We start from the raw sequence: 21,747 nt of genomic DNA on the forward strand, positions 1-21,747 counted from the left end.
AGCTGCTGGAGCTCAGGCCCTGGAGAGACTGTTACATAAGCACTCTAGAAGCAAACAAAATATTGCTCACTACATGACAACTCAGAGAATTACACGTGGGGAATAATTTATTAATCAGACTTCGTCTCTTTTTCCTCTTGCAATTTGTCTACAAGCACTTGGTTTCAACCCCCCCCCCCCCCCCCCAGTTTTATCCACTGCTTGATATGATTCTTTGAATTTCAAGGTTTTCACAGCCATCTCATTACAGACAGCAATCTGTGATAGTCAAGAATTAGATTTGATTGGGCACATATGTCAGCTGGTCTCATGTCTGTACTCTGAGTATCTCTCCTGTGACTGTATTTATGATGCAATTGTTCATGTTTACAAGTTCAAAATGGAGCTTCTTTTTATATTCTCCAATAGTGAGTTACAAAGCTTTGTGTTTCTGCATATTTCTGCCCTACTGCTTGTTCCCCTGAATATTGAAAAAGGACAGACTCCCACCTTCATCTTTTTACTTATCATACTCACATGGTAGTTTTACTGTCAGCTTCAGTTGGGATGTCACAATGTACCTTGGTGACAGAATATAAACCAAGATCTAAATCTGACAGATCACATGTGATCCATGGCCTTGCCTTGTCTTCCCTTCCTTTGCTATGCTTTTCTCAACAGATTTTCAATTTTCTGAATCTGTAATGAGCAACACAGTGTTGCTGGCTTATTTATAAATTTTATTAAATAGCTTTGTTGAAACCCTATATTCAGAGAATCTGCATACAGCACTCCAGAGTAAGTGACAGAAGACAAACAATAAAAGCAGGGAATTTCATGCTTCAAATTCATTGAAAACTGGCTGGACAATGCGAAGATATAGTGTGAACCCAGAGATTAAAAAAACAGCTGAATAAATGAGCACAATTTTCATAGTTTTTTCTTCATTGTCCAGATACATTCTCTTTTGTTTTTTTTTTTTTTCCTGACTTGTGGCTGAACAGGCTGATAATTCCAACAGACCATTTTTTCTTCAGAAAATGCTGCTGAAATTCAGTGTAACGTTTCAGCCTTTACAACACTGCACTGAAAAAAACAGACCAAATTTTCTGAAGCACAGAAAGACTTGCTCCTGGAAAGACTTGCTCCCTTGTTTTTCACTCCTTGATATATCTGGCATGCTGGAGAGGAGCTAGGATCCTAGAAGCACCCACAGACTCAACACAGCAGCTGCCCTAAGCTTCCAGACACTCAGGCTGTTGAATCTCCAACTGCTTGAGTGGGCTACCTCAGAGAGGCATGTTTCAGGTTCCTAACGTTACACATTTCATTACCTCGCCACTCATTATTTTGTGAAGAATATGAATCCATTAAGATAATTGAGCATTTCTTCTAAGGAATGTACTTGCTGACTGATTTCAGCTTCCAGAAACCTCTTTTTTTTTGTTGTGTGTTTAGCAGCAGACATCTGCTTAGCAGCCTCCTTCCTTTGTACATGCTAGTACTGTTCAGACTCATTTCGCAACCTTCTTTGACTGATCCTCTTTTCAAAGAAATGTTCTGATTAACAGTACAGTAAGGTCCTTCCCACTCTGGTGCAGCACAAAGTAGTGTTTTGAGGGAATGTGTCAATTAATCTTCTGCCTTTGACCACATCTGTGGTAGGACAAGACAATACAGCAACTATGACAACCTGTCTGCTTTAAACTGAGGTTTTTCTATTTATTGAAAGGACACCTTCTTTACCTTTCAGTGATATTTTTAGCAGTTTGCAGGAAGCGAGCATGATCATTCTCCTTCAGTGACTGTTCAGCCTGAGAGATGAGGGATGTCGAGCGCTCAATGCACTGTTTGCAGTTCGCAATCTGCTGAGCCAGTTTTCTCAACCTCACCACCTTTAGTGGAAACATAAGAAAACAGTCACATCTCTAAAGTCACAAATCATAATTGCATTTGCACTGCCGAGGCAAAGCTGGAATGCAAAGGGGAATTAAGATGAATGGCTTCGCTGACAGGAGCTTCTTTCACACTAGCTTGATGGTGAGCCCCATGTAGCCACGTAACATTTTTAATAAAGGGACAGGCGCACCCTTTCTGCCTCAAATTTTCCACATGGAAAACAACAGGGGAGAGCCAAAACAAGCACAGCTGGCCTACTTTTCTACAGAAGAAACGTCATTTCCTTTTACTTTCTGCTTACATGATAACCAAGGGCTATTCAGATAACCATTTCCCTGAAGTGATGAGATCTGTATTAGAGGCATCTTATAGATTAACTACTTCTTTTTCTTTTTCTTTTTTCCTGTTACTGAGGTTTCATAAAAAATAATCTGAAAATAAATTTGACAGAAAAAGATTCTTCAATTCTACCAGCAATACATGTCTGTCCTTCTCATTATGTGCTTTTAATCAAACAGGGTGTTTCTTGTTGGATATTTTTAACTGGACAAAAGCACGGTAGTGCTGGAGAGCTAGCTGATTATTATTACTGCAAACACATGTGCTGAAGACAAACACAGTAGATGTGACTGCAGTCATTAGCTGAAAGGTTAGGGAGGGGCACAGCCAATCCTCTATTTAAAGACAATGCTGGCTAGCAAAACTCCTAGTTCCTGAAAGGTCTGGGAGTTTCTCCCATTGTTAATCACATTGGGATCATAGTTTGAACAGGAGTAAGAAACAGGAAGGAAATGAAATAATTCTGGTGTTTAGAAAGACATTAAGACGCAGTTACATGCAAAATGAGAAAACTAACAACTGAGTGGATTGGCAGAAATATCTAAATTTATAATCAAGATAACATTTCCAATCTCAGCAGTTACAGCTCTAGCTATGAAGTTGCTGAGTTGAATTTCAGATGTAATTGCACCCTAGGCAGAGATAAGGGTATCTTAGTGCACCTACCCAACAGCAGAAACCAGTAGGAAGATAAACCTTTTGGAATATTTTCAAAAAGAAAACACTGGCTAACTGATTACTGTCTTGTCACACTGGTATTTCCTCTATATATGGAACAATAAAGGGAGAAAAATGCTGGGAAAGCATAAAGATTTTGATAATCCTAATATTCTGATAAGCTTCTAGGATGAACTAATGCCATAATGTTTTCTCTAACTGCATTTGCAGAGATTACTATTCGGCCTACACAAGTCTAATAAGGGAAAAGTTCACTGCAGTATTAAGTAGCTTACCTCTTTACTTACTTATTGATTAACAAAACAATAAACTGAAATAAATGCTACCTTGCGAGCGTTTACCGATTAGAAGGCATGCCATGATTTGTGGGGTCTATATATAAACAATGCTTTTTGTTTGTTTGATTCTTGTTTCTATCTTCTTCAAGAAGCCTAGTGATGATAAACTTTAAAAGGAAGAGTCTCATCTCACCAACTCCCCACCCACTCTCCCAATAACAGGAATGATGTCTGCACCAAAATTATCTATCTATTTGATATTATTTGTTTGTTTGTTTTCCCTGTTACATGCTCTGTGAAAATTTATAGGTTTTGGGTGATAGGTGAGATTAAGGATGGAGCTGCGTCACACTGTCAGACTCCTGTCTGAATCTGCAGCTTTGCAGGCATAGCTAGGACTTTATACCTGATCATTTCCAGCTCTGTATCCATAACTATAGTCCTAAAGACAAATTTGTCATGCCCTACCTTCCAGAAAGACTCTTAGTCACGGGTCCCTTTAAAAAGATACATTGGGCATAATTTCCTGTGGCCTTTCACATGGGTCTTTTGAATGCCTGTAACTTTCAACAGGTAACAGTTGGAGCAAAGCATTCCAGAACTTTACTGGACCTTCACTGATGCCACCTTTGGTTGAACAAAGTAGAAGAAAGAATAGGGATAGATTCTGGTAACAGCTATATTCAAATAAATTTGGAGTCAATTGTATTAAAATTTTCCATACTCTAATGGACATTAGAACACATCTTTGCAAGCAATAGCTTTTTTAAAAGCAACTCATGTATATAGAACAAATCCAAATTAGTAGAAAGTTTTCTGCTTCATTGGAAGCACAGCTGGTCTCACTGCACAGAGAAAGAGAACTGAAACAATAATGCAGAAGGCTATCTTTTCCATTTTGAAGGGAATTATGTTTTGTTAACAGCATGAGTAAATTCAGGTTCTGTCACACAGCATATAGTACCTGTGGTTTCAAATGTGCTTAAGTCAGCCCTTGCCTACAGGCTTTTCATTTCAAGTTAATTGGAATATCTTGACAGCCACATGAACCATTTAACCTGCTCTTGACTTTATTCCTTTCCTGAGCTTTTCCCACACAAGAAGAGTTTATATTTGACTTAGTTAGTTTAGCAGTTAAAGAGTAAACGCAATGAAGCTAGAAAATAAGGACATTAATTCAACTCTAATGTGTTTCTGAGTTAACAGGCAGCTAACAACATGTGTTGAAACTTGAATGTTAGAGATATTTCCTGTTCAATACATTTGTCGCTAATAATTGTAACTCAGTAATTAGAAATGCATCCTTCATTGCACCCCTTTTGCATATTTTTGAATAACTTTTTTTTGTAAATAAGTTAGACTTCCTATTCTTAAGAATGACAACGATTGAAAAAAAAATTATAATATTTTAACAAATAAAGTATCTAGACTAGAATATTCATGTAGATAATTGCCAGCCATGATACCAACTGTTGTGACACACTGTGAAAATGAAAACTTTGGAGGAAACACTTTCAGCCATGTAACAGAGTGAAGAAATCATTAATTAGTCATCATTCTATTATCATTTACTGGTGGTGACATGATTTCTGTATTTACCCTTAAAAATCATAATCACATTTAGTAAGATAAATGCCAAACAAAGTGTTGAGGTCTAGGATACCAATCCTGATATATTTCATTCCTCTTTCCATGAAAGCAGCAGTACCCAGGACTACATAAGGACTTTTACAAATGTGTGTTAGTAGTGCCTGAGGTCAAAAATCCATAAATATGAGGAAGCAGTATTGACCTACTTATGGTCTAAAGAATAAAAGCTTTTACCTTTCCTTCCTTGATTTTGGTTCCAATTATTTGTCGCCTTTGCTGGATTATTTCAATGAGCTGGTCACATTCTTCCATCAGCTTGGTTTCTTGGCGGGATGCATTTACCTGCAAAGCAAGCCATTATGATTAGGAAAACCTTTAACATATTCCTTTTCCCAGTTTAAAACCTGTCATTTCTAAATGTTAGGTTTGACTTTTTTTTTTTTTTCCTCCTTTATGTGTGTAATCTCTATGTTATTCTTCTTTTCCCTGTCCTGGATTTTGTGAAACACTGAAATAAGTCTAAATGTCTTGTTTGCAGGAGATAAGACTTGCAAATAGATACTTCTCAGGTATTTCTAACTCAAGTGAGAAAATCTGGTCCTATGAGTACTGAGTGATGACAGTTACAGTGGGCATCAGTGAGAAGTGAAGGCTCTTCAGGAGCTGCTTAACATAGCAGTTGTTTCAAGACGTATATAGGACTGCAGTGAATATTAATACATGTAAGAGCAAAAGTACTGCATCAGACAGTCCATCTAGTGAAGTATGTTGTTTCTCACTGTAAGTGCTAGCACCTGCTAGTAAAGCATCTTAGGAAGAAGTCCCAACATATGTGATGACTCCTGTGATTATTTTCTCATCCTCTATCCTTTTGGAGCTCAGTTTTCCTGAACCAGACACAATTTCTACATCATTAGTAATCCTCAGAAGAGTCATATTCTGTGGATTTTTTTAGTCTCTTCTTCAATCCCTGAAAACTCGAAGTATGCCCCCCATCCTACAGCAATGTGCACCAGAGCTTAACTCGCAGTGAAGTGAACAACTGCCTCCCCTAGAGGGATTTGAACCTGTCTCCTTCCAGCTGCATGTAATAATCCCAAGTATTTTTACTGGAAAGGACAGTGAACTACTGACACCTATGCACAATCTGTGTGCTGCTTGTGCTTTTATAGATCACTATAAAAGAAGACCTCTTACATTGAAAACTCTTAAGTGATTCAGTTTTTCCTTGTATGAAAGTTGTACCATCCTTGTTTTAAATCATCCTTGTTTTTATTCTCTGAAACTTTGCCAGATCTATCATGTCCTTTTTGATATGGGGAACAGAACTATACTAAGTATTCAAGGTGCAAACTATGGAGTTATATAGTGGCACAACAGGTTCTCTACTTCATCTTGGTTACTTTTGTAATGGTTCCTAATGTTTGATTTGCTGAATTTACACTTGAAAATACTGTTTATTTTCATTGTGCATACAGTGGTTCCTGACAGATTCAAATTACCAAAGAGCCAAATGACATTACCACATTGTGTGTATTGACTCATTATTACCGCTTTGCCTCAGATAGATAGAAAATAACAGCTGTACTACTCATGTAGTTTCTTACAGTATAAATATATGAGCCAGTGAAACTTTTTAATGCAAAAAAACTCACAAAGTACATTAGCTTTCTATAGAAAATATGGACCTTTGTGGAAAACTTAAAATGGAAAAGTTTTGGTTCTCAGCTGAAAATGTTTTGTTTCTGGGGAAGACTGATTTTTTTCCCAGTGAAAAGCCAACATTCTGTATGACAAGAAAAATGTACTTCCGCACCAGCAGTACTATGTATATCTTACATGTATGTACAATGAGTCAGCAAAAAAGGCAAAAAGTTCTGATCATAGAATAAAGAGAAATTTAAAGGACTGATTTCAGAGCTGTTTCCATTTGCACTTTGCGAGAAGGTGGACAGCCTTCATCCCTGCATCCATGACCAACTGCTCCTAGGGCAATGTCACCTTTTATTTTTACCTAGTAAGAGCTAGTGGTGAACTACAGCACGGAATAGTTCCAGGTGGCAAGTAACCATATAGTAACTATATTTCTCCCCTTGGTTATTTTTCAGTCCAATGGGGGTCCCTTGATCAGCCTCAGCCTCTGTTTTTCCTTTTCTTCCAACGTGTTTAAACATGCATTTACCTGTAAGCACATTATGGAGCTCACTAAGATTAAGCGAATGTGTATTTATCAGAATTTGGACCACAGCCAATTTTACAAATACCCATATTATGTGAAATCCCCTGGGCAAAGAGGGAACTTGTACACAAAAGCCTGTTTTCTTTAAGGTTTTGGATTATCCTTCTCAAATATTCATAAAATTAAAGTTGATTGCATATTTTACAGGCTTAACTATTAAGTAACATATCAGGATTATAAAGAGAAAATAAATTTGATTTTGGAAGGGATCAGATGGCTCTGAAAGTGCTGGGGAGATCTGCAGATAGTAAGCAAAGATGTAGCAAGTACTTCCACAACGGAGTTTTAGGTGCCTATTTATCTCCTTGCATTAACTCTTTGCTCTACCTGACTTCCCACCGTGGTCCATAAGGAGAGACAGACCATGAATCAGCTCACCCAAAGCCTCTGGCAGTGCCCGTGTCTCCCCACTGACCACTCAAGGATCTTAGAAGTTAGTCATCACTGTCCCTCCTATTCCTCCTCTCCTAGTCATCCCAGCACTCTGGGATCTCATCTCGTCATCACACCCTCCTGTCATGAACCATATTCTGGCATGAAACTCTGCAGAGCTGTTTTCAACATGCTGTCTAGTGCACCAGTTTCCCCAGCCCTGACTCCAGTTTCACTTGCAGACTAAATTCCACCAAGAATCAGGGAATCCCAAATGGGCTCAGTCAGGGACAGCGATTATACCCACTGTACATGGGTGTAACTCCGTCTGTGTCAATACTGAGGTCTGCTCCCACCAGAGCCAATTTTGGCACTTAATTACAGTAACACTTCAGAGGTTTTTTGAGTAGCTTCCACTCAAAGTGTTACTTCTGTCACCATTTACATCACCAATTCATTTTGTTGAGCACATCTAATTAATCTTTGGGGCAACTGTCATGAAACATACAGAAAGGTTAAATCAACATTATTTCATTTAATGTTCTGATTGGCTTGAATAATAGCATATTAATTAAATAGTAAAACCTTCTAAGAAAAAAACACATGGAAAAAACCTTTGGATTTCTTATGCACTGACTGTAGACTTCTCTTTTCTTTGAAATCTAAAACGTTTACTCTTTTATAAACTTAGTTTGAAGACATTTCCAATGTTATTACTTGCACAAGCTTATTAAAAGTGAAAAAAATATTCCAAAATTATTTGATAGGTCTGAGCTTTATATGAAAACCCCCACTTTTAATCTGGGGGCTTTTCTCAAGTTGAAACACTCCTTAATCAAATTTTCAGCCTACAAGGCCTCTGATTCAGTAATAACTTTATAACTGAGTGCATGCCTAGCTTTAAGTGCACCCTATTAGCTGTGGCCCTAAAAGGACTATTTGTGAGATTACCATTGGATATTGTATGTTTCTGAGGAGTCAGATGTCAGACCGAAGAGCCACAGGCATGGAGCAGGGCTCGGCTGTACAGGTGCTACAGAAATACCAGAATAAAGCTCTGCCTTCTGCTTGAGTCCTTTGATGAACAGCAACCTTGACAATAACTTCCAGCTGGGGCTGGCCAAGGAATGCAAGTTCTGTCTGGTGAAAATATTTGAGGTTTTACATTCTACATTTTTCCACATTAAAAGCAAACCCGCTTTCCAAGGAGTTCATTAAAAGTCTGGAGGCTGCGCTGCTCATTTTGGTTGTGGGAAGCTCTGAACCATAGAGAGCAGACTTCATCTGGGCTTCCTCCATCCCAGATGAATGCTGACTCTTTAATCTGAAATATCTATTGCTTGAGAGTTTATGCTAGACTTCAGGACATCTTTCTGTAACAAAATTTAATGATATGAATACACTTAGTTTTGGAATCAACCAATTCCTTAAAATCCATGTACAGAACTACTTCAAACCTGAAGCTTTGTGTTTTGTAGTATCACTTTTATAAACTTCTCTTCAGTCAGTTTTAAAGCTGACTAGGAGGCCTTGTTATGATTTACCAAAATTATGACTTCTCTACTACAAACAAGAAAGCAAGGGCTCATTCTAGTCCTGCTGCTTTTGTGGTGAATTTATTCCTGTTTCTGTAATATCTGAAGACCTCAAACAGTTTACTGAAAAAAACAAAGAAGTAAAACTGTTCAGGGCTCTCTCCAGGTTTTCTAGACAGATGGATAGGTGCTGCTGGCCCTTGCCTCAGGGAGTGGGTGTAGAAGAAAAAGAAAAATGGGGGTTCCTCAGATGTCTGACAGGGAGCTGGATACAAGCCCTCCTGACCTGAAGGGGAGGGACAGGCCAGTTGTTCTGAGCTTCACGAGCTGAGAACTGCTTTGGAAAGTGTTCTGCTCTCTACAGAGACTTCCTTGGCTTTCATCTTCAGAGACCTGAGCTAAATTGCAGCTTAGGTCATAAGAAAATGAATGTGGTGGTTTCGAAGTCCCCAGCAGATGTTTGGGAAAGCACAGAACTACAATATGGCTGGATGTTCAAGGTTACAGTGGAGCTTGTGTGAGAGGACTAGATTCATTCCCATGAACACTTTCTCAAATAATATACTGGAATCAAAGGATCTTTTAGTGAATTTTCCTTGCAGGAGCAAAACTCTGCCTCTGAGATTCTTTATAGGTGAGGCAATTTTCTCTGCCAGTGGAAATGAACATGTGTCAAAAAGGCAAATAATCTCTAAAAATCAAGCAAAATAAGATACCCAAAATTAGGGTGGGAAGCTTTTTAAAGACTCCACTCTGGCATAATTTCATCAAAACTAGAGTGATTTTTATTCATTAGTCCTCTGCTGGTTACGCAAAATGGAAGAAAGTAGGTTGTGATCTTTGGAAAGTGAGGTATGAATTTGAGTCTCAGCTTTCCTATTTAAAAATGGTCTCAGTCCCTTAAAAATAATTTCTTCACAGCTGTGGCTATACAGGTAAGGACGAGACATCACCTTTATTTTATGGGTTTAATTTCATGGTTATAGAATTACTATATACTCACAAATAAATAAAACTATCAGAAAAGCAAATTGCAATGATTTCACTTAATTATCATAACTTCATTGCCACATGGTTCACTCTAGATTTTGAGCCTGAATTCCTTCTTATACCAAAACCAAAACCAGAAAAAAATCCAAAACCAAACAAAAAACCAACCTAAAGTGATGACATATAATGGCCGGTACCTATAGGAAAACTTTCTTCGTTGTCCTGTTTTCTTGGATGAGAGTCTAGATGAATTAAAGGATTATACTCAACTAGAGAATATAGAAAGGCCTATTATTTTTTCAGTTACTCCATGTTGTAAAGTGAATAACTTTTCTTCATAGAGTCCAATACACTGAAGTAATGTTTTAACATCATCCATGTTTCATTAATTTATTTAATGAAATACGAAGGATGATTAATATGCATTTCTGAATACATGTTGTCCTGGGTTCAGCAGTAGCAGTCATTTTTCTCCTTCTTGGTAGCTGGTGTGGTGTAGTGCTGTGTTTTGACTTTCGGCTCGGGAAGAGAGCTGATAACAATGATGTTTTGGTTTGGCCAAGGACTTTGTGAGGCTCATGCTCTGCTAGGGAGGAGGAAAAGCCGTGAGGAAGCAGAGATGGGGCGCCTGACCCAGGCTAGCCAGGGAGGTATTCCATACCACAGCACGTCATGCCCGGGGTGGGGGGTAACTGGGAGTTACCCGGAAGGACACGGGCTTCTGGGTCGGACTCGTTTCTTGGCCGGTGGTATCGTATTCTCTTCCCTTGTTATTTTCCCTTATCATTGTTGTTGTTGGTAGTAGCGGTGGTGATTTGTGTTGTACATTGGTTGCTGGACTGTTCTTGTCTCAACCCGTGGGAGTTGCACTCTTTCGATCCTCCTCCCTGTTCCTCCGGGAGTGGGGAAGGGGAGAGCCCCGGTGGGGGGGGGGGGGGGGGTGGTGTCCTTTGATTGCTCTCAGCCCAGCACCACTCACTGGGAGTGAGTGAACAAGCTGTCTGGCTAGGGTTTAAACCATGACACATGTCTTCCCTTTCTTTTTATGGATGACTGGGCTGAATGAGAGCCATGGATTCAAACTTCTTTCACTTCATATCCCTGTTTGATATTATGGGTTATTAAATTTTGTCTTCTGTAGAGCAAAAGCAACTCTTGGAATAAAGCTTTTTCAGACTTTACCTAGTCTAAGTGTAAAACTGATCTTATCTGTTATGACAAACAATGCCTTTGGAAATATTTGATATTAATCAGATTGCCATCTGAATGGATCACCTACAACTCTTTTATTCTGAATCCCTGCGAAAGAAAAAAGAATAGTCACCTCCCATTTCAAATGTGCCAGAGGCTTTGTTTTTATTTGCATTCCACATCTATCTCTAACTAGGAGAACTGTGTTTAGAGGCAGTCTTGGAGCAGGTTAAACAAAGGTCACTGCTAAAATACAGCAACTTACTCTAGCTACTTAGGAATTTTTGTGAATAAAGAATTGATTAGGCTAGGATATCTAACCTACTTTGGGTCAGGCTGATAAGACTATCTTCCCCAATCTTGACTAAAAGTAAACTTTTTTAGAAGTTTTAAATACTCATGTTACTTACTAAAATATTAAAGTTTTTTGTCCCACTGTGCTTTGAAGCACATTGTTGAGAAGCTAATCAGCAAGATACCTAGCAGTTCTCTAGCAACATTTACAATTTAACCACAAAACCAAACCAAACCAAACGTTTCATGGAAAACAAACAAATTGTTTTATAGGAATTCCACTAACAACATAAAAAAAAAATCTAAAACTCAGGTGATCTGGAAAGTTCTTACAAAGAGCTACTCCAGGGATGTTTATTCTGACAGCTGTAAAGCCCATTGACTAGGCTTGCTTCAATGAACCAAGTATTGCTTTTATAAAACACAAATGCAGCATCCTGTTGGAACCATAGCTGACACTTCTCAGTACAGGAAAGCACACCAGAGGAAAAACATTTATTGCAAGACAAACCATTGTTTCACAACTGCGTTAAACTGCCCTGGGATCATGCTGCCAAAAAGAAAAAAGGTATTCCCTGTTTTCCACAGGAGCTGGTATGGCCACCTGGAGAAATGGCTGAGCTCACCTGTCTGACACAATAGGGAGGGCAGTAACAGAGGTGGGGAAGACTTTGAGCAACAATGAGGCTTAAAATCAGATTACGCTGTTTGTGAAACTAAGCCCTAGGAGGAATGTTGTTTTTTCAAAATGCAGTAAGAAGGTCATATTAATTATTTATTTTCAGTCATTATGTTTGTCCTTTATGCTAGTCCTTTCATTGAACCTAAATAATAAAAATATATTTTGAACAATATTTACTTATTTATTGTTTTTATTTTGCTTTTCCTGCTGATACTAAGCCTTTGTCTTGCACTGAGCAAAATACTCCCCTTAGCGTGCTTCATTTAGGGTAGAAAACCAAAACCAACTAAATAATCATTGAAGTTCAAAGGACTGCCCATCCTTTGATGAAAATTAAGCCAGTGCCTTTGTAACCAACAGTTTAGTGCTTAAAATTCTCATTCAGGATCTGGAGTCTTTAGCCTAGTGTTTAACATACTCACTAAAAGACCAATGCTTTTGGTCCCCTTGCTGCTCTAATTGCAGTTTAGCTGTTTCTGTTGGGCAGAAAAAGGAGGAACTCAGGAGTATTTTGTTCCAATAAAGGTAAATGTCACAAAGACAGAGGGCTCCAAAAAGTAACAACATTTTGACTGACAGGTTATATTCTCTAATGGCAGGAACAAAATATTACCTGCTCCTTTAGAAACAGTGAACTAAACCCCATTTTCTTGTCTAAGGACAAGGTTTTGCAGGCATATTCGTCTAACACAAATGTGAACAAATACATGTGTATGAATGTGAGACAGAGGGAGAGATGGAGTGAAAGAGATGTCCAGTTGAGTTGGAGCCCAGTAACGAGTGGTGTCCCTCAGGGATCGGTGTTGGGATTGGTCCTGTTCGACATCTTTGTCGCTGACATGGACAGTGGGATTGAGTGCGCCCTCAGCAAGTTTGCCGATGACACCAAGCTGTGTGGTTCGGTTGATACGCTGGAGGGAAGGAATGCCATCCAGAGGGACCTTGACACGCTTGTGAAGTGGGCTGATGCCAACCTCATGAAGTTTAACCATGCCAAGTGCAAGGTCCTACACCTGGGTTGGAGCAATCCCAGGCACAGCTACAGGTTGGGCAAAGAAGAGATTCAGAGCAGCCCTGAAGAGAAGGACTTGGGGGTGTTGGTCCATGAGAAAATGAATATGAGCCGGCTTCAGTGTGCGCTCACAGCCCAGAAAGCCAACTGTATCCTGGGCTGCATCAAAAGGAGCATGACCAGCAGGTCGAAGGAGGTGATCCTGCCCCTCTACTCTGCTCTTGTGAGACCTCACTTGGAGTATTGCGTGCAGTTCTGGTGTCCTCAACATAAAAAGGACACGGAACTGTTGGAACAAGTCCAGAGGAGGGCCACAAGGATGATCAGGGGACTGGAGTACCTCCCGTATGAAGACAGGCTGAGAAAGTTGGGGCTGTTCAGCCTGGAGAAGAGAAGGCTGCGTGGAGACCTCATAGCAGCCTTCCAGTATCTGAAGGGGGCCTATAAGGATACTGGGGAGGGAGTCTTCATTAGGGACTGTAGTGACAGAACAAGGGGTAATGGGTTAAAACTTAAACAGGGGAAGTTTAGACTGGATATAAGGAGGATGTTCTTTCCTGTGAGGGTGGTGAGGCACTGGAATAGGTTGCCCAGGGAGGTTGTCAATGCTCCATCCCTGGCGGTGTTCAGGGCCAGGTTGGACAGAGCCTTGGGTGTCATGGTTTAGTGTGAGGTGTCTCTGCCCACGGCAGGGGGGTTGGAGCTAGAAGATCTGAAGGTCCTTTCCAACCCTAACTATTCTATGATTCTATGAAAAGGAACCAGTCACCTTAGGAGGCAATGGCAATCGCTGCTATTAATTTATATACAATCCGTGTGACATATTATCATAATTATGACACCAATTTCCAGAAGTTACAAAACAGTTGTAGATGCAACAACATATTCCAGTATATGCCATAAAATGTTTGCATAGCCACTGCAGATCTATATACATATAGGACCACCTATACATTTAATTAGTTATTTGTGAAAGCAGTCAAATAATCCTTTAGGCAAATAATATTTGACTACAAGGCTAGAGCTTACTGGGCATGCAACTTAGGACATCCTTGAATCAATTTTCTGTATCGCCACATGCCATGCAGCATGTTTTGTCAGTTTTTATTTCTGAAGTTTCTCTTTTTTCTAATGCTATATAAAATTACGACTCTGACTAAAGCTTACTTGAGATTTTCATTGAATGAAATCAAATTTTATGAGAATGGAATTAAATATAGAGCTAAAATAATTAGAAACCAAAAGTAGATCATGCCATATATTTCATCTAAATAATGTTAATAGAGAAAGTGTCTCTTGTACCCTCTCTCATTAGAAACTGTCTTAGGAAAAAAATGCTGTAAATCCGTCCCTAGGGTTTTATGCACATCATGAAGTTTGCTAATTACTCTCTTATTGAGAGCAAGAACTCCCAATTTCCTTTAAGTCATATTTTCCTGTTTCACCAATCAAAAAATGTCAGTTACTTCCAGCACTTAAATATAGCAAATAAATTTAACTGCTGAACAAGCTTCTCCACAAAAATGGAAGATCCCAGGGCAGACGAAAAAACAACTTTCTGTGGAGCTGCTTTCCAAGTTATCTGTCCCGCATATTTCACAGTGATGATAAACACTTACTTAACCTATTGCCCCTTTCCTACTATCTAAAAAACTCCAGCACCCCAGCAAAGTAAATTCCTCATTCCAGACTATCAGTGGTCACCTTTGTATGACTATGAAGGCCATTTGCTGTGATTCAGACACCAGGATTTACACACAGATTTTCCTAATGAGGACTTGGACTTTGACGGAAATGGTCCTAAGACTCAAGAAAAGGAGTGAGTACCATGAAACTTAGTGAAAGAAGAGTAGCTGCTGGTTTTTATTGTCACAGACAAAGCCTCTTTATTGTTTGAGTGTCCTCAGGGTATCATGCTGACAGACTAGTTTTGATCTTGCTGTTCCTCAAGTAAGAGAAACGCTATATTTATCTTATATAAAAACTGATGAAGACATTTTGTTACAAAATTTCAATAAGCTATCTGGTAGCTCAAGTCTTACGAGAAACTTGAATTTTCATTGTTTATAATTTTCCCATTTCTGATGAGCCACACGCACACAAAAGGCAACACCAGGATTTCCCAGGTGCTGCCATCTTCTGTTTACCACTTTTGCACTGCTGTTGTCAGACTGATTTAAACTGTCTGATATGTGTGTGTTCAGTATCTGTGCTAGTGAAATAAAGAGTCTTCCAATATACTACTGTTTGGTTTTGGGTTGGGTTTTTCTGGGGAGGTGATTATACAAGATGTCTATAAAAAAAAAAACTTCAACACACACAAAACCGATTTTTGACTAGGAACTTTATGCTGAGATTTAGCCTACAGCAAATCTTTAGAAGTGATCCAGAAAGTTTAGGTTTCCATTACAAACAAAGCAAAGGATGCTGCAGTCGGAGAATTTTACAGTTAGAGGAAAATGCTTTCCCTTCTTTATACAACAAAAAATGATTTTGCAGCAGTGTCCAGAATTTGTTTCCTGTGACATTTGGTGAACTGAAAACAAAACAAACAGAAAGACTGAGATACAGATGTTACAAAGCTGTCTACAACAAACCCTATTTCCTTTCCCCCTCCCCCCTAGATAATTGCTCCAATTTTTCTTCCAGCTGAGTTCAGATTACGTTGCTGGCTAACAGATGAGAGAAGCTTCATGGTATTGACTAAATAACAGACATTTAATCATGTATTTCCTATAACAGATGAGGAAAAATGTCCAGAAACAAAACTCAAATTGCTCAGAAAAAAAAACCAAAAGAGTAACTGGCAAAGGAGGATCATGCTCAAATTTGTGCCTTATGCCAATAAATGTAATGATCTAAAGGATGTTTGCAGAAGCCTCACACATTCATAGAAGCAACGCGTCTTGGGAACTATGATAAAGGAGCAGATCTGCTGTGACATAACACTTTGTCAGCCAGAGAAACTTGTGACACTAAAACCAGTGGGAGAACCTAAGCACTTAACAGCATTAAATACTTCCCTGCTTCATCTGAGAACTGGCTAACTCCGGAGCTGCATACAGATGAGAAATGCTCAGGCCATCAGAGCAGGATGCAGTTCCCACTGCTTTGCATGTGGCAGGTATGCAGGGGAAGGTGGCAGTGCTGCAAGGTGCTGATGTCCCTCCAGCACATGGCGAGAGGAATGGAGACCTAGCAGTGGCTTGGTATAGCCACAGGGATGATGTCACCCAGGAATTGACCTATATTGGCATATCCTAGGCCTGTCAATCACAATTTTACAATAGTGGTTTTGCAAGATTTGTCCAAGGCTCACTGAGAAATTTTCAGCTATTCCATGAGCAATTTGCATGGCACATTTGTTGTAAGTGAATTACTATGGCTGTGTTTGACCAAGTGGGACTGGATCCAGCAAGACCTTCTTCTCCCTCAGCTGTGGTAGAGGGCTCATACCTAGGCTGTTAATATATGCCAAAGCATAAATACAGAATCTTAGTATAGTTAGGGTTGGAAGGGACCTTAAAATCATCTAATTCCAATCCCCCTGCCATGGGCAGGGACTCCTCACTCTAGACCATGTTGCCCAAGGCTCTGTCCAACCTGGCCCTGAACACCACCAGGGATGGAGCATTTACCTGTTCCAGTGCTCATCACCCTCACAGTAAAGAACTTCTTCCTTATATCCAACCTAAACTTCCCCTGTTTAAGTTTAAACCTATTACCCCCTTGTCCAACACTACAATCCCTGATAAAGGGATTCAGTATCCAGCATCCTTGTAGGCCCCCTTCAGATACTGGAAGGCTGCTATGAGGTCTCCACGCAGCCTTCTCTTCAGGCTGAACAGTCCCAACTTTCTCAGCCTGTCTTCATATGGGAGTTGCTCCAGGCCCCTGATCATCTTTGTGGCCCTTCTCTGGACTTGTTCCAACAGTTCCATGTCCTTTTTATGTTGAGGACACCAGAACTGCACACAATACTCCAAGTGAGGTCTCACGAGAGCAGAGTAGAGGGGCAGGATCACCTCCTTCAACCTGCTGGTCACACTCCTTTTGATGCAGCCAAGGATAAGGTTGGCTTTCTGGGCTGCAAGTGCATACTGAAGCCAGCTCATGTTCATTTTCTCATGGACCAACACCCTCAAGTCCTTCTCTGCAGGGCTGCTCTGAATCTCTTCTCTGCTCAACTTGTAGCTGTGCCTGGGATTGCCCCAAGCCAGGTGTAGGACACTGCACTTTGATTTGCTCATGAGGTTGGCATTGGCCCACCTCACAAGCATGTCAAGGTCCCTCTGGATGGCATTCCTTCCCTCCAGCGTATCAACCGAACACAATATTTACATTACTTCCCTTTCCCTCAAACATCTTCCCCTTACAATAATAGCTCCAGAACTACATAGCTGCTTTATTGGCACACATGAGCGTTTCTATGGACACACATGGAGCCACACGCTGATTCAGCCACATGCTAAAGGGCTCTCTTGATGGGTAAATATCCACAGAATTTAAAGATAAAATTCTCCAAGACAGTACTTAATGCTTTCCATAAAGTTTTCTAAAGATACTATGAGATGCATGAATGCTGTGAACTGCAAGTTAAAATATTTCAGATTAGTAGCCATTTCTATTCCATTTTCTTAGTTTGTGGACAGAATTATACTTTATCCTATGAATCAGTTTAGCATTCCATGGAGCCAAGCCTGCTGTCCCTGGGGAGGCAGCCCCAGCCACCTTCCCTAAACAGAGCAAGGAGCAGAGCTGACTCACAGGGCCAACCCAGGGAGCTACCCTGTGCAACGGGGTGCTCTGAAGAAAGCAGCCTGGCCAAAAGAATGACGTTGCAGATCTGCCATTGTCTCCAAGGAAGGAAAACAAAACTTTGCTGATAAATAACCTCTGGGGTTTCTGCAAAGCCAAGAAATGACAGACTGGATTATCGAGGAAGGGAGAATAGAAAGATGAAAAAATGAGTGTAAAACAAAAAACATGCTAGGGCTGTGTCTGAAGGATGGGTAAAACCAGCATGCCAGGGTGTTCCTAACAAAACAGAAGGATTTGAGACAGAAAGGTGTGTTATAGTCTCAAGGATTCACTTTTCAGGTGTGGTTCCCTTTGAGAAGACGGGATTTTTTAAATTAAGTGTTACCATAAACTATTAGCTCGGACTATACTTTCGTATTAGGCATGAAATCAGACATTCAGATAGTAAAATTAGTATTATAAAATACTTAATAATATCTTTGCTATACTTAAAGCAGTAGACAAGTTTAGCTAGATTCATTCACAAAAGCTTTTCTGCTGATATGCCCAGATCCACCCACAGGGATGCAAAACTAGAAATGGACTTCTCAAGTCTCCTAAGATCAGGTTCCCCATCAGGATAGATCCTGTCATAAATTGATAAACCCCACCTAAAAATAGGCAAGATTTATGCCTCTGTTGCTGTGATGAAAGGCAGCCCCAGATCCCCCCTCCTCAGTGGCTGGAAGGCATCCAGCTCCTAGATAACGAATGCCCCCAACCAGTCCTTGCCGGCTTGTGAGAGAAAAGTGAAAATAACTCTCAGAAGGGAATAAGCATTAGTTTTAAAACACAGAGAGATTGGGATTTGGCCTTTGTTATGGATGAAGTTACAGTTGCCTGATAGGGAGGATGTATGGGTAGATAATTAATCTTCAGTGAAGCTGGTTGTGGGAAGCCCATTAACAGCTCACTTAGCTGATGAGAAACAGTGGCTCTGTGACAACATTTGAGTTGGGCTGGTGAGACACAGAGCCTGTTTGTTGTTTACTTTCAGAAACACCAGCTTCTGCTCCATATGAAGAAGACATTCTTTTTTTCATTTTTCATGTAATATTGAAAATTTTGGTTTATGACATGACAAAGGCTTTAGAAATGTTAGTGTTTATTTCTACAATTAAATGATAATTAGCTTTTTTTTTTTTACGTTTATATACCTCTTAATAAAATCTTTGTAACTCTAACACAAGGAATAATAATTTATTTTCCTTCCTTGTTTTTCAAAGTTCAAATTATGCATGAAACCCAAAGCTTCCATTATTATTATTTTTTTAACTGGTTTTAAGCCTCCCCAAATCTAAATCAATATTAAAATAACATGATTAAAATTATTTAAGTTAGTTAAGGAAAATTATGTAACAGCAGTTTTTAAAGTGTAACAGCAGTTTTTAATGTTTTTAAAGCTTTTAAAGCAGTTTTAAAAGTTTTTAAACGTTTTTACATGTTTACAAATTCCATACAATCTATTTTAAATCATTATCTGTAGTATATTGTATCAAAAAATGAAAAAGAAAACATTTACTATAAAATGAACTACCTGTTTGGTTTCAACTTTTGAGCAAGTTCATATGGCAACACTAATACATTCATTAGAAATTCAACTTTTCTTATTATTTTGTGATTTAAAATTCATAACATTAATGTTATAACTAATATACTGTTTGCTTCATTTGCGTTCCTGGTTTGGGATGAATTTCTGCCATGAAGAAGCACAGAGAAAGAGAGCATACTGACTTTTAAAAATCTATAGCTTCTCATCATATCATATCTGACATTTTCACAGAGCTCTGAGAAACAGAAATAGCTTTAAAGTTTACCTCCACATCCCCAGTTGCCTGATTTCCAGTTGGCCTATGTCCAGGGTTTTGACTGAAGCTCATTTCTTAATATTTAGCTAATTTAAATGCTAATTAGACTAATTTGATTAATAAAATGTGGTAGGAATCCATTAACAATTTTGCTGCTATTGCTTTATGTCTACAGAGAAATTTTCTAAAACAGGACTCCAGGGACAGTAGCGCATCTGTTACCAGTTGATCAAGTTGGATTTTTTGTAATACTAAACCTTAGACTTGGTAATATATTACAGAATTGCAGAGGAGATGGAGGAGTGATGTTAAATTTTCCTGATCTAGCCCATTTTGGACATAGGCCACCAATGAAGAAGAGGCCTTATGCTATCCTGAGCCCATCTGCTTCATGGGTTTTGCTTCAAGTTTTATATACAGAGGAAGAAAACACGACTTGTCTCTGTCTCTTACTACCTGCTATAGTTGTTCCAGCTGATTCTACAGTTGTTCTGCCTGGTGCTACTGCTGCCTATAGAAAGAATTCAAAAAATTCACCTCATGTCTGATACTGTGGATAGACTTTCATAGTCTCTTGGGAAGAACACATGATCTCTTTGGAAGAACAGTCGTAGTTGTTTGGTTTGGGGTTTTTTTTTGTTTGTTTGTTTTGATTTTTGGTTTGGTTTGGTTTTTTTGGGGGGATATATTTGTTTGTTTGTTTGTTTCTGCAGCATGTGCCATTACTACAGGCAGCAAGCAGAGGTCAAATATTCAAGATGTAACTTTGAATCTATTCACAAGCAGAAGTTGCTCCTGGGCTTAATTAGATCACTGAATTTTAGTCTGAAAAAGAGAGAAAAGAAGAAACCCTATGGAGAACCCCCATGGGATTTATAAAGAAGGCAAACAAGCTTCTCTAAAAACCAAGTGCCTTTCTGTAGATGTGACATGTGGCTGTTACAGCAGTCTGTGTCACAGATAATTTTTTTTAAATCATATCAGTGTTGAAGTTAAGGCTACCTTCCTCTCTCAAATTCCCCAAGGCTATGCATTAGGCAACACTGGTGAAGAAACCTGGCTTCCTTTCAGATGTATAGACAGCCATACTCAAAGTGAAATACCTTTTCTGCACAACACTATTGTTATTTAATGCTGCCTGTCTTCTAGCAACAGAAAAGTGCACCCTTTTCTTAACAAATGAGGCTGCTACAGGAATTACAATGCAGTAAGAAGTGAAATGGTCCTATGCAGAAACCTGTCAATAGACAACATTGTAATGCAAAGAAAAAAACAAGTATTTTTCACAGGTAAAATAAGTTTTTCCTTACTAATCTGATTAGTGATCGGTAATTACCTGTTCAGATGAAAATACCTTTACTCTGTGATTGAGGTCTAAAACTTGCTCCACTCTAAATCAGCAATATTTATCTGTGCTAGCTCCTCTGTTTCCTACCCCATTAACTTTCCCATGCCATCTTCAATTGAGTTTAGAACTTACGAAAACAGACAGCACTGCAAATGGTGACTCTGATGCATCCCAATGAATCCACTGTATCTATCAACAAGGACATGCACCTCACAGTGTTGAACCTTTCCTAGTTTTTGTTCGTAGCGGTTTTGGCTTTGTTGACCTGAATATATTATAAGGAACTGAAAAGGTCTTCTAGGGTGGCAAAAAGTAAAAAGAAAAGTTTTGCTAAAAAAGAAAATAATCTATTTTGGACTCTGATCTCTTCTTGTGTCAGCTCCCATGGCTGAATTAGTCATGTAGAGCATGCAGAGCAGCAGCCCCATGGGGCCACCTAAAACAATCCACTGATTTTGGGGAAACACGACTTCTGATCCCTCCCTGCTAAAGATTTTCTGTGATACTCAAAGTGGAATATGTAACTGAATATGCAAAGTGGAATATGTAAAGCATCTTCTGAAGGTGAATATATTGTACGCAGGACTTTTGAGTTTACAAATGTATTTAGATACTTAATTATGACTAAAAAAATATCAGTGGCCCATAGAAATCTAAATATCATTGTGGTCCAGGGCATTACTACTTATTGCTTTAGTTTTCTACCTGTAGAT

The 21,747-nt window shown here is 39.2% G+C and overlaps 1 protein-coding gene across 3 annotated transcripts in view; it reads right to left on the bottom strand.

Annotated features, from left to right (window-relative positions):
- The window catches only part of MID1 (midline 1), a 249,591-nt gene that overhangs the window by 25,729 nt on the left and 202,115 nt on the right, over positions 1–21,747 (bottom strand). For all 3 annotated transcript variants that reach the window (XM_062603614.1, XM_062603615.1, XM_062603616.1), the window contains exons 4-5: positions 4,998–5,105; positions 1,726–1,874 (exon numbers count right to left, since the gene is read on the bottom strand). In XM_062603614.1, the coding sequence (XP_062459598.1) occupies positions 1,726–1,874; positions 4,998–5,105 (257 nt within the window). The remainder of the gene's footprint in view (positions 1–1,725; positions 1,875–4,997; positions 5,106–21,747) is intronic.

Source organism: Pezoporus occidentalis, unplaced genomic scaffold (genome assembly GCF_034315485.1).
Source record: "Pezoporus occidentalis ecotype Australia unplaced genomic scaffold, CSIRO_AGI_Poc_V1 ctg81, whole genome shotgun sequence".
Classification (NCBI taxonomy): Eukaryota; Metazoa; Chordata; class Aves; order Psittaciformes; family Psittacidae; genus Pezoporus; species Pezoporus occidentalis.